The sequence below is a fragment of the Salmo trutta genome, chromosome 39 (genome assembly GCF_901001165.1).
Source record: "Salmo trutta chromosome 39, fSalTru1.1, whole genome shotgun sequence".
In the NCBI taxonomy this organism is placed as follows: domain Eukaryota; kingdom Metazoa; phylum Chordata; class Actinopteri; order Salmoniformes; family Salmonidae; genus Salmo; species Salmo trutta.
Genome location: NC_042995.1, coordinates 6270633 through 6283469, shown reverse-complemented (window position 1 = coordinate 6283469; position 12837 = coordinate 6270633). Strand labels below are relative to the sequence as shown.

At 44.9% G+C, this 12837-nt stretch overlaps 2 protein-coding genes across 4 annotated transcripts; both read left to right on the top strand.

Annotated features, from left to right (window-relative positions):
- The first annotated feature begins 1366 nt into the window (after positions 1 to 1366).
- On the top strand, positions 1367 to 5410 carry LOC115179229 (protein downstream neighbor of son homolog). Its single transcript, XM_029740620.1, has 9 exons — positions 1367 to 1378; positions 1730 to 1960; positions 2246 to 2326; positions 2563 to 2715; positions 2867 to 3045; positions 3182 to 3360; positions 3644 to 4050; positions 4241 to 4452; positions 4658 to 5410. The coding sequence occupies exons 1-9, from the start codon at positions 1367 to 1369 to the stop codon at positions 4671 to 4673; spliced, it is 1470 nt and encodes a 489-aa protein (XP_029596480.1). The 3' UTR covers positions 4674 to 5410.
- A 397-nt stretch (positions 5411 to 5807) lies between these two features.
- LOC115179705 (uncharacterized) lies at positions 5808 to 12390 on the top strand. Of its 3 annotated transcripts, none has more exons than XM_029741387.1 (7): positions 5808 to 6006; positions 7629 to 7701; positions 9599 to 9976; positions 10151 to 10528; positions 11507 to 11614; positions 11723 to 11788; positions 11927 to 12390. In XM_029741387.1, the coding sequence occupies exons 2-7, from the start codon at positions 7656 to 7658 to the stop codon at positions 12058 to 12060; spliced, it is 1110 nt and encodes a 369-aa protein (XP_029597247.1). In that variant the 5' UTR covers positions 5808 to 6006; positions 7629 to 7655; the 3' UTR covers positions 12061 to 12390. The 3 variants fall into 3 exon arrangements, with proteins under 3 accessions (XP_029597247.1, XP_029597248.1, XP_029597249.1); XM_029741388.1 differs by lacking the exon at positions 5808 to 6006 and adding an exon at positions 6485 to 7325; XM_029741389.1 differs by lacking the exon at positions 5808 to 6006 and adding an exon at positions 6485 to 7325 and having other exon boundaries at positions 7405 to 7701.
- The last annotated feature ends 447 nt before the right edge of the window (positions 12391 to 12837 follow it).

Here is a 12837-nt window from a genome sequence, read left to right as displayed (position 1 = left end):
ACCTATAAACCAACTGAATCATCTACTTTGACATGTAACAAAGAATCCACAGACAAATAGGTCTGTTCCTCATAACCTGGTTAGGGGAACCTTATCATAAATCAACATTCAATGAGAAAGCGTTGTGAATAGCGTCTCCTAATGAGGTCCACAGACTTTGTGGTGGTCTTATGAGAAACAGGCCAAACTTGATCTACCTATGGCTGCCATGCAATCCATGTCACGTTGATCTTCCTTTGAGGAAGTGTTGATCGGTGAATAAATTGTAGTCACAACTTTATTATCAGGGACGCATACTTTCCGTTGCTTTGTTTGAAGTTTCACCAGGGGTGTATTCAATCAGCCGATTCTGTGGCAAACCGTTTATTAAACGGAAGCAACGGAAATACATTTGCTAAACGTTTTGAAACTGTTTAGACTAATGATTACACCCCTGGTTTGTTTGACAATGCTCGCACATGTCCAGGTCAGTGAAAAGGACCTGTATACAATTACAGGTGCACTAAACCCTTACACCCTCCTTATTATAGTCCATGTTGATTTAGGGTCATTTTCCAATAGGCGTAGCCTACAAGCCAGAGGAACCGTTGAGGGGAACAGGGGAACACCCACCGCCATCGGGAACGTGGGAAACGCATTAAACTAGTGTATCCCCGTTGATATTGGTAGCCTATGAGCGTGACATACTCAGTCACAAGGAATATCCTGGAAAATGTTAGCTTTGCTGTTAGTCATGGCAGGACAGAACACAGAAACAAACATATTTTGATGTCTGTATGTTGATGTTCAAGGCCCAAAACAATCAATTAATCCTACTAACCTTGGGATACTTTTGAGACAGCAAAAGTACTGTCTTTCCACCCAAATGACAGCCCAAATAATCGATTGACAAATTCGCTAATCCCTGAAAACCGTCACTGACGGACAGTTTCACTGGGTTCGGTTCAGCTATGAACGTGATTGATCACCAACAGTAATGATAAACGCTGAGAAATGATCGCTAACAAGAATTAACATACATACTATTAATCACTTTGACAAGAGGGAGAGAGGGGGTCGAGGGGACTGCTGATTGTTGCTCGGACATAATGCAGATGATAAAATCAAGAAATGAAAACATGTATTGAAAATTACATACACATTAGATGTGATATATGTAATAGATGGATATAGATGTTGTAATAATTAATGAAACATAACAGGATATAGGATATAACTTTAATGTCTGAAGAAACATAAATTATATTGATTTGTTTTCCCGGCAGATTTAGAGAATCAGTGGCTTTATGCGATTGCAAAATTGGTCTTGCAGTTATAATTCTAGCCAGAAGATGGCGCCAAAGTATCTGAATTGTTGTTTGACTCGATGCGCGCTGACGTAACAAAACTCATCCCCTGAAGTTTTAGCGGGACTCTGACGTTCCACGCACGTCGCGCGCTAAATTTGTTTTGTGTTGAAGTAAATTCAAGGAACAACAACACAGAGGCGTATCAGCCGCACTCAGCTATTTAAAACGGCTTTCTTCTTGTTGTTTTCGAACTAAACTTTTTTCCCCCCATTATCCTTACAAAATGTTATAACAAGCTGGTTATTCACCTAGTTTCAAAAGACCAGCTGAAATCCTGCGAATGCGGAGGAAGAGAGCACGCAGCGAGGGTGTCAGTTCTGACGGCCGAGGCGCGATTTCCAGCCCGTGTGAGAGTGCCTCTATATCCGCTGTTCGGCCAGGGTTGCTCTGGAGGGGGAGTGAAGCGGAGAAACCCATTTGCTAGCATCGAGAACACCTTCAGCAGCCCAGCGAAGAAGAAAGTCTTCATTTACACTGATGACGACTCTTCGGATTCTGTGAAGGCGGACGGCTCTGCAGGAGTGGAGGGAGAGAAGTCAACAACAAGAACACTGCCATTTAGTGAACGACTTCTCCAGGCAGAAGTACTAAGCAAAGACGTGCCCGGCAAGGTATGATAGTGGCACACGTTAATACATTGCACAACAACAATAATAAAGTTATAAACACTCTAGCTTACTACTGTACCTACCGCTAGCAGACTTGTATTATTTTCCAGCAAACTACAGTAGCTAGCCAACTGACACATGACAGAGGTAACGTTAGTTAGTTAATGCAGTCTTAGCCAGCTACTGTACAGTTGTGAAATTGCTTTATCTGTCCAAGCATCGCACCTCGTGTTGATTTCACACCGCTGTTTTTGTTCTGATCTTTCCCTCCTTTCTCTCTAACAACAGAAACCAACTTCTCAGTCTGAAGACGACTCACTGTTTGAAGATGAGGATTTGTTCCAGGAGGAGAGAACACCCATACTGAAGGTGAGTTCTATTCATTTCTCTATTCTCTTACTCCTTATGGACATGTCTCCAACTCCATTCTTGGAGAGCTACCAAAAGGCTGTTACAATCATAGCTATCTACATTATAGACAGGCTGTGGAGTAGCTGGTGTGCAGGCTTTTATTCCATCCCATTCAACTATTCATGACTACAGACTAACGTTAGGGGTTGTTTTGGTATTTTGTGAGTCAACATTTTATCTTGTGTGTGTCAGAGTCCCCAGGCTGGTGCAGTAGCCTCCATAGCGCCCCCTGCGTGTGTGGAGTACCCTGCAGACTGGTCCTTTTCACCTCCCTGCTCCCCTTCTCCAGGGCTGTACAGCCCAGAGCTACAGAGGAGGCCCAGGGTCTTACCCAGCACTGTATACAGGTACTGTTATACATGTTACACACACAGACACACCAATGGAAACCCCAAGGCAAAGGAGTACTGGTACCTGAGGAGCTTTACTAGCAACACAAATATATTGTACTCAGTCTGTCTCTCACACTCTGATACCCACTTCTCTGTGTTCCTCCAGGAGCCTCGGTCATCTGCTGAGCTACGATGTGGGTCCCAGCAGTGTCTGCAGTTCTGGCAGCACCCGTCCCTGTCCTGGCGCTCTCTGTTCCCCCGGATAGGAGCAGAGAGAAGCTTCACTGGCAAGAATGTCCCCTGGGCCCAGGACATGGCACTTCAACAGAGCCTCATGAGTGAATGGTGAGTGGGCATCAGAGGGGAGTGTGTGTGTCTGTATTATTTCAAAAGCTTTAAATGGTCTTAAACTCAACTCCTCTCTCCCCTCTCTCTCTCCCTTCTTTCCCTCCCCCCTCTCCTCTCTCTCTCCCTCTCCCAGGTCAGTGAGTCTGTCCTCCCTGTACAGTCTATTGAAGGCCAGACTATGTCCATATTTCTATGTCTGTTCCTACCAGTTCACTGCTCTTTTCAGAGCCTCAGGACTGGCAGGGAACAGCAGTATCACTGCACTACTCACCCCAACCACCAGGGGGCTCAGAGAGGCCATGAAGGCTGGCGGTGAGCTACAAGATACAGTACATCCTTCAAGTTTATTATGTCATATGCACAGGATACACACATGGTGTTTACAGTCCAACGAAACGCTGACCTGCAGGTTCCCTCTCAATAATGTGACAACAGTAAGCAGTAAACAAATCTAATAGAATAAACATTTAGCATTAGTATAAATACAGGAAGTAACGCAACAATATATCATTTAGAAGTTTGTTATTAAACATTTATATATGGTTATTCTAATCTTGATAGTAAAGCATTTTCTGTCAAATACCTGTTGTTGTAGGTATTGAGTTCACACTCCCCCTGCTGGAAGAGAGGAGGAAGAGCAAGGAGCAGGGATCAACTGCACACAACCAGGAGACAGATGGAGAGGAGGAGGAGACACAGTCTGAAGCCAGTAACAAGGAAGACGATGATGATGACGATGGTGGGTTTTCCTGGCTGAAGGAGATGGGAGTGCAGGATAAGATTAAGAAACCAGACAACATCTCCATCAAAGAGCGCAACTCTGTGTGTTTAGACCACAAGCCAGAGTCTGTAGTCTGTGTGTCGGGAACGCACACCTTCACTCTCATCAACTTCCTCATCAACTGTAAGAGCCTGGTGGCAGGGGCTGGATCACAGGCAGGCCTGCCCCCCACCCTACTGGCCCCTACAGCCTTCAGAGGAGCTACGCTACACTCACTCAAGGTGAGACACACTGCTGTAGACTGGAACCATCTGAGGAGGCTTACCTCCCACATTTCAATTTTCAATTTATGAATGGAAATAACAAAAACTACAAATGGAAATAACAAAAATTAGAAATGGAAAGTTTCAGAAAGAATGTTGCTGTGTGTAACAGAAATTATAAGCATGTTGCCTTGTGTCTAATTGTTAGGCGCGTAGTGTGAACGTGAAGACCCAGGTGCGTGCTGGGTACCAGGACGTGTGCAGTCTAGAGGTGACGGGACCCATAATGCCTCATTCTCTCCACGCCCTGACCCGCATGCTTCGGCCTGCTCAGAGAGGAGGCTTCAGCACCGCACTCTACACACACACACACACGAACCCACCGCTGTCCTCAACACACACACCACCACCAGGGAACAGGTCAGTCACACACACACAAACCCACCACCGTACCGAACACACACACACACACACAGCTCAACTGTTATCCAAGTCACGACACCACTGTAACGAACTGGTATAAAGCCTCATCATTTCATCTCCGCAATTCAAAGTTAAATCAGGATAAAAAATCCTTTGTACTTGTTTGTATATATCCTTCTCTTCCTCCCTGCCTCTCTCCCAGGCTGAGCAGGCTGTAGAGCTGGATGGATGTGGTCTTCATCCCAGCAGCTCCAAGAGCCCTCTACCTTGGGAAAGTCTCCCCTCCGACAGCTCCATTTGAACAACTACTCCTACACATGGAAGTCCTGAGAGCAACTCACCCTGCCTCTATCAGACTGCCCAGAGAGCACTGCTAGGCTACGTCCCAAATTGCACCCTTTTCTCTTTATAGTGAAATGCTTTTGACCAGAGCCCAATAAAGTAGAGCACTATATTGGAAATAGAGTGCCATTTGGAACACAGCCTAGGGCCAACATGCCTTTAGTGGACCGTACCATTCCTACACTGCCGTATACTTACTGTCCATATTTGTCTGAATAGCCTGTCCACAAACTCCAGGTATGCTGGCAATTGTAGTTTTACTAACCCCCTGTCCTCTGGACTACAACCCAATGACTGATGGGAAATGGAGTTCTTGTACATGTAAAATTCCTGTATTTGCCATAATGAGATAGATTTGGCTGAAACAGAGTTGTTGATGATTTTAGATCCTGCCCTAAGATGTTTTTGTCTTGAACCATTTTTAAAATTTCTGTTTTAAGAGCTTTTATTTCAACATAATTGTTTTATAGTAATGATGTTATATCTCTGTACTGGTGACATTTTATTGGATTCAATTCATTTGTCACATGATTTTTCTGCTTGACTTATTTTTTTCCCCCTTGACTGTTATAAATTTAACGTCGAAGTGGTTTAGATTTCCTGATTTTTAAAAGAAAATTCCCCTGATTTGCTCTTGAGGAGAATATTCAGTCACAGTGTGGTGTCTTGGCAGCAGAACCACTGTGCACTGACTCTTCTCCAGCTTGAGTTTCATGTTCCGTTAACGGGAAGCCGACCTGGGCTGCATCCAGGAGAACACAACGTTCTGAAAGCTGCAGGTATAGAGCTGACATGATTCCCTTCTACGTGTCTATTCTATACTGAACACAAATATGAATGCAACTATTTCAAAGACTTTACTGAGTTACAGTTCATATAAGGATGTCAGCCAGTTGAAATAAATTCATTAGGCCCTAATCTATGGATTTCACATGACTGGGAATACAGATATGCATCTGTTGGTCACAGATACCTTAAAGGCAGGGGCGTGGATCAGAAAACCAGTCAGTATCTGTGACCACCATTTACCTCATGAAGCATGACACATCTTTGCATAGAGTTGATCAGGCTGTTGATTGTGCCCTGTGGAATGTTGTCCCACTCTTCTTCAGAGACTGCGAAGTTGCTGCATATTGGTGGGAACTGGAACACGCTGTCGTACACGTCGATTCAGAGCATCCCAAATATGCTCAAAGAGTGACATGTCTGGTGAGTATGCAGGTCAAGGAAGAACTGGGACATTTTCAGCTTCCAGGAATTGTGTACATGCTGGAACATGAAGTGATGGCAGCAGATGAATGGCACGATAATGGGCCTCAGGATCTTTCCACGGTATCTCTGTGCATTCAAATTGCCATCGATAAAATGCAATTATGTTCGTTGTTTCTGCCTGCCTGCCCATACCATAACCCCACTGCCACCATGGGGCACAGTGTTCACAACTTTGAAATCAGCAAACCGCTCTGGTGGATATTATTGGAGTCGGCATGCCAATTGCATGCTCCCTCAAAACTTAAGACATCTGTGGCATTGTGTGGTGTGACAAAACTGCACATTTTAGAGTGGCCTTTTATTGTCCCCAGTACATCTGGGTAATGATCATGAAGAAATTCTCACTAACAGGGATGTAAACAAATTTGTGCACAAAATTAGAGAAATAAGCTTTTTGTGCATATGGAACATTTCTGGGATCTTTTATTTCAGTTTATGAAACATGAGACCAACACTTTACATGTTGCGTTTATATTTTTGTTCAGTGTACATAGTACGTTGCTATAAGAATGTTTTGCAAACGTTTGAGCCCACTGATCTGCATAGCTGCATCTTGATGAGTTAACAGGAGCATAGATGAACTACACTCGTCAAATAGGTGTAAAAGTGAAATGATGCAAATTGGCAACCTTTACGCACCAGATGTCCAAATTAACAGGATTGATAGAGGGGGTTTATAACCAAACACTGGACTGGATACTATCAATTTATGTTATAATAATCCAAAATTCAGTCTGCCTTGTGTTCCTGTAAAGGTTATTATAGTTTTGTGGTTTTATATTCATTTTTTGTCTCAGTTTTCAGATCCACTTTACTAGTTTTATTTAGTTTGTTTTCACAAAAACATTTCTATTTGGTTTTATATTATTTTGTTTCAGTTTTAGTATTAAACTTACTGTATGCCTCCCAGTCTACACAGTTTGTGTGCATATTTTATGTCAAGCCAAGGTAAGCCTACACAAAACACAGCCCTCATTTGAAGTCTTTCTAAAATCCCCTATGAGAGAAATTAATGGTGGGAAAACGATTAATTTCCCTGTTTGACCGCCAGGTTTTATGGGTATTGTGGGGCTCTATAGGGTGGTTGGATTAATATAAATTAAATAATAGCTCGTAATGTGAGTCCTGACACAGACATCTGCTTCTCACGGTTATAAAAAAGAGGACATCCTCTTGCCAATGGCTGAAGTCTAACCCGTGCGCAGACCCGTTTCTTGCGGTTCGTTGTTTATCTTGCCTTGATAACCAGTTATTCGGTAAGAGCACCCTTCACGGTGACTTGTTCTGTTGCAAAAGTGAATAATGGAGACGGTCAAGCAGACTTTTTCTTTTTAGGCTCGTGAGATCAGCGACATCCACCGGACCCTGAACGGATTATCGTATTTTATTGATTGGCTATGAGTGGGATTTAGGCTACATTTACAATATATTTTGAACACTTTTTTTTACCAGACCTAATACCCTTCTAATAACTTAATTGTTTCTTTCCAGGTGTATTCAATAAAAAATATTTAAAAAACGTTTTTTATTTGTAATTTTTGTAATATTTTTTTTTATAGGTGATCAAGGGATAGACATCTTGGAAGATGATTTTTTTAGGCTTCTTGGTGATTTTGACGTCAGTCCAAGCTGGTGAGTTTCTTGAGACCTAGGCTACTACTCTCTCAATCATTTATGTCATTTAGCAGAAGCTCTTATCCAGAGCGACTTACAAATTGGTGCATTCACCTTATGATATCCAGTGGAACAAACACTACAATAGTACATCTATATCTTTTTTGGGGGGGGGGGGGTAGAAGGATTACTATATCCTATCCCAGGTATTCCTTAAAGAGGTGGGGTTTCAGGTGTCTCCGGAAGGTGGTGATTGACTCCGCTGTCCTGGCGTCGTGAGGGAGCTTGTTCCACCATTGGGGTGCCAGAGCAGCGAACAGTTTTGACTGGGCTGAGCGGGAACTGTGCTTCCGTAGAGGTAGGGAGGCGAGCAGGCCAGAGGTGGATGAATGCAGTGCCCTCTTTGGGTGTAGGGACTGATCAGAGCCTGAAGGTACGGAGGTGCCGTTCCCCTCACAGCTCCGTAGGCAAGCACCATGGTCTTGTAGCAGATGCGAGCTTCAACTGGAAGCCAGTGGAGTGTGCGGAGGAGCGGGGTGACGTGAGAGAACTTGGGAAGGTCGAACACCAGACGAGCTGCGGCGTTCTGGATGAGTTGTAGGGGTTTAATGGCGCAGGCAGGGAGCCCCGCCAACAGCGAGTTGCAGTAATCCAGACGGGAGATGACAAGTGCCTGGATTAGGACCTGCGCCGCTTCCTGTGTAAGGCAGGGTCGTACTCTGCGAATGTTGTAGAGCATGAACCTACAGGATCGGGTCACCGCCTTGATGTTAGCGGAGAACGACAGGGTGTTGTCCAGGGTCACGCCAAGGCTCTTAGCACTCTGGGAGGAGGACACAATGGAGTTGTCAACCGTGATGGCGAGATCATGGAACGGGCAGTCCTTCCCCGGGAGGAAGAGCAGCTCCGTCTTGCCGAGGTTCAGCTTGAGGTGGTGATCCGTCATCCACACTGATATGTCTGCCAGACATGCAGAGATGCGATTTGCCACCTGGTTATCAGAAGGGGGAAAGGAGAAGATGAATTGTGTGTCGTCTGCGTAGCAATGATAGGAGAGACCATGTGAGGATATGACAGAGCCAAGTGACTTGGTGTATAGCGAGAATAGGAGAGGGCCTAGAACTGAGTCCTGGGGGACACCAGTGGTGAGAGCACGTGGTGCGGAGACGGATTCTCGCCAAGCCACCTGGTAGGAGCGACCTGTCAGGTAGGACGCAATCCAAGAGTGAGCCGCGCCGGAGATGCCCAACTCGGAGAGGGTGGAGAGGAGGATCTGATGGTTCACAGTATCAAAGGCAGCAGATAGGTCTAGAAGGATGAGAGCAGAGGAAAGAGAGTTAGCTTTAGCAGTGCGGAGAGCCTCCGTGACACAGAGAAGAGCAGTCTCAGTTGAATGACCAGTCTTGAAACCTGACTGATTTGGATCAAGAAGGTAATTCTGAGAGAGATAGCAAGAGAGCTGGCCAAGGACGGCACGTTCAAGAGTTTTGGAGAGAAAAGAAAGAAGGGATACTGGTCTGTAGTTGTTGACATCGGAGGGATCGAGTGTAGGTTTTTTGAGAAGGGGTGCAACTCTCGCTCTCTTGAAGACGGAAGGGACGTAGCCAGCGGTCAAGGATGAGTTGTAAAACTCATCAATAAGCATTCTCTATTTTCCGAAGGCTTGTGTCATTATTTGTTTAAAACTAGAGATCTCTGCTATACCTCTACTCTTTCTGTCATTATCATACAAAGGTCTTGGACACAGAAATGGATCTGTAGCATAATGTACATATAGGTGTTCTGCCTGTCTGTCTTCCTTTCTGACTAATCATCTGTTCATCCCTTTCTCCTTCTCTCTCCCCCTCAAACTTTTTCCCATCCTTCATCCCTCTCTCACACGCTGTGTTCTCCATCTGTCCATCCATCCCCCCAGTGTCTGTGCCTACCTTCTCCCCCGTGTATGAGCTGAAGGTGGGGTACGGAGACAATGTCACCCTCCCCTGTAACTTTTCCTCCTACCTGGGCCAGGAGGATGAGGGGGAGGTCCGCTGGGAGGCCATGGGGCAGGAGGTGGCCTCTATGGAGGTTGGGAACATCCTTGGTGAGGCCAGATGGGACGACGGCGCCAAGGGGTTGGAGGTCAAAACGACACTGGGGTTCTCTTCCCGGGTGGAATTCCCCCCAGCAGAGAGGATGAGAGATGGAGACTTCTCTATGACCATCCAGGAGACAGTGCTGAGCGATGAGGAAATGTACGAGTGTATCTGGCTGGGCCGCAAGACCATCTCTACAGTCTGGCTCAAGGTTCAGGGTAAGTCTGTTTTCAGGCTTTCCCATTCAGAGCCGCATTCTGTGGTTGGTGGAGTCGACCAGCGGCCATTTTGGGTGTACCATTTGGAATGTTTGATTATCTTCATTTATGCTTATCACATCCTCCCTCATCCCTCACTCTTTTCTACTACTCTCCATCCCTTCTCCCTCTCAGAGCCCGACCCTCCACGCTCTATCACGCTGTTCAAGGGAAGCCCGGTCACTCTGCCCTGCTACGGTGTCATCCCCAAGACCCAGCCCACCAGCCAGATCTACGTCCAATGGCTGAAGGACGATGTGGAGATCATGACCCTTAACCCTGGCCCAGACGACAAGGGACCTAAGGAAGAAGACCTCCGTCTCTCTCTCCCACCCAACAACCTGCTGGAGAACGGTGACCTGTCCTTGTATATCTACAAGACGGAGCTCAAAGACCAGGGAGTCTATCGCTGCTTCTACAAGTCCAGGGGCTTCGAGGACCCTAAGAGTGGGATACCAGAGGGTGTCTCTCTCACCATCCTAGATCCATACACTGACCTATATAACTTAACAGGTAGGCCTACACACACAGACCTATATAACTTAACAGGTAGCCTACACACACTGACCTATATAACTTAACAGGTAGGCCTACATACACTGACCTATATAACTTAACAGGTAGGCCTACACACGCTGACCTATATAACTTAACAGGTAGGCCTACACACACTGACCTATATAACTTAACAGGTAGGCCTACACACGCTGACCTATATAACTTAACAAGTAGGCCTACACACACTGACCTATATAACTTAACAGGTAGGCCTACACACGCTGACCTATATAACTTAACAGGTAGGCCTACACACACTGACCTATATAACTTAACAGGTAGGCCTACACACACTGACCTATATAACTTAACAGGTAGGCCTACACATGCTGACCTATATAACTTAACAGGTAGGCCTACACACACTGACCTATATAACTTAACAGGTAGACCTACACACACTGACCTATATAACTTAACAGGTAGGCCTACACACACTGACCTATATAACTTAACAGGTAGGCCTACACACACTGACCTATATAACTTAACAGGTAGGCCTACACACACTGACCTATATAACTTAACAGGTAGGCCTACACACACTGACCTATATAACTTAACAGGTAGGCCTACACACACTGACCTATATAACTTAACAGGTAGGCCTACACACACTGACCTATATAACTTAACAGGTAGGCCTACACACACTGACCTATATAACTTAACAGGTAGGCCTACACACACTGACCTATATAACTTAACAGGTAGGCCTACACACGCTGACCTATATAACTTAACAGGTAGGCCTACACACGCTGACCTATATAACTTAACAGGTAGGCCTACACACGCTGACCTATATAACTTAACAGGTAGGCCTACACACACTGACTGACATTGAGTTTGTTCTTTAATTTGTGCTCCTTGTTTTTGAATGCGAGAGCTAGTAACATAGATTTTTCAGTGTTTTTCCCTTTTTTAACACAGGAACAGAGAATGTCACCAGTAGCTCAGACTTTAGTGGGACTAGTGGTGACAGTGAGAACCCAATAACATTCTTCACTTTGGTGACCCAAGATAAGGAGGATATGCAAGGTACTGTACAGGTGTTGCAACGTTTGAAAGCTATTTTCTCCCCAATGCTTATTATTACTTATTGTTTTTGTTAGAACATACTGGTAACATTTCATTACATCATTACAGTGACATCATCTGAGCCAATACTAGTGCAGACAGAGATGACACCATCATCACCTGACACAACCTTTGGTGAGTGTTATGTTCTAAATGTTTTGGAAGTACTGTAGATGAATGTTGGAAGGCGGAGTCAATGTTGAATACTGTGCCCCCCTATTCTCCCTCTTCCCTCCTCTTCCCTCCTCTTCCTCTTCCCTCCTCCTTGCCCAGAGGATCCAGAAGACGTGTTGGCAGTGTGGGCAAAGACCCTTCCGCTGGTGCGTATCGGGATAATCACCGTGGTTCTGCTGGTTACAGCTCTGATCTTCTTCCCTCTGCTGGTTCTCAACAAGATCCCATCCTAGACCCACATTAGGGTAGAGAGGGTAGACCCAAGGGTTAGGGCAAAGTCATTCAATTATGGCTCTGGAGGGCTGAAAAACATTTTCATTCTCTTTTAATCAGACTGATTCAGATTTGGGTCTATCGGGTGACTCTTGGCCAATCAATTACATCCATTGATAATTCACTCAGGGCTAGTAACTTTTTAAAGTGTATACAGTGCATTTGTAAAGTATTCAGACCTTTGTTTTTTCCACATTTTGTTACGTTACAGGCTTATTCTAAAATATATTACATTATTTTTTGTCTCATCAATCTACACACAATACCCCATTATGACAAATTGAAAACAGGTTTTGAGACATTTTTGCAAATGTTTAAAAAAACATAGCTTATTTACATAAGTATTCAGACCCTTTGGGATGAGACTCGAAATTGAGCTCAGGTGCATCCTGTTTCAATTGATCATCCTTAAGATGTTTCTACAACTTGTTTGGAGTCCATCTATGCTAAATTAAAATTAATTGGACGTGATTTGGAAAGGCATACACCTGTCTGTAAAGTCCCACAGTTGACAGTGCATGTCAGAGCAAAAACCAAGCCATGAGGTCGAAGGAATTGTCCGTAGAGCTCTGAAACCGGATTGTGTCGAGGCACATTTCTGGGGAAGGGCACCAACAAATGTCTGCAGCATTGAAGGTCCCCAAGAACACAGTGGCCTCCATCATTCTTAAACGGAAGAAGTTTGGAACCACCAAGACTCTTCCTAGAGCTGACCTCCCGGCCAAACTGAGCAATCG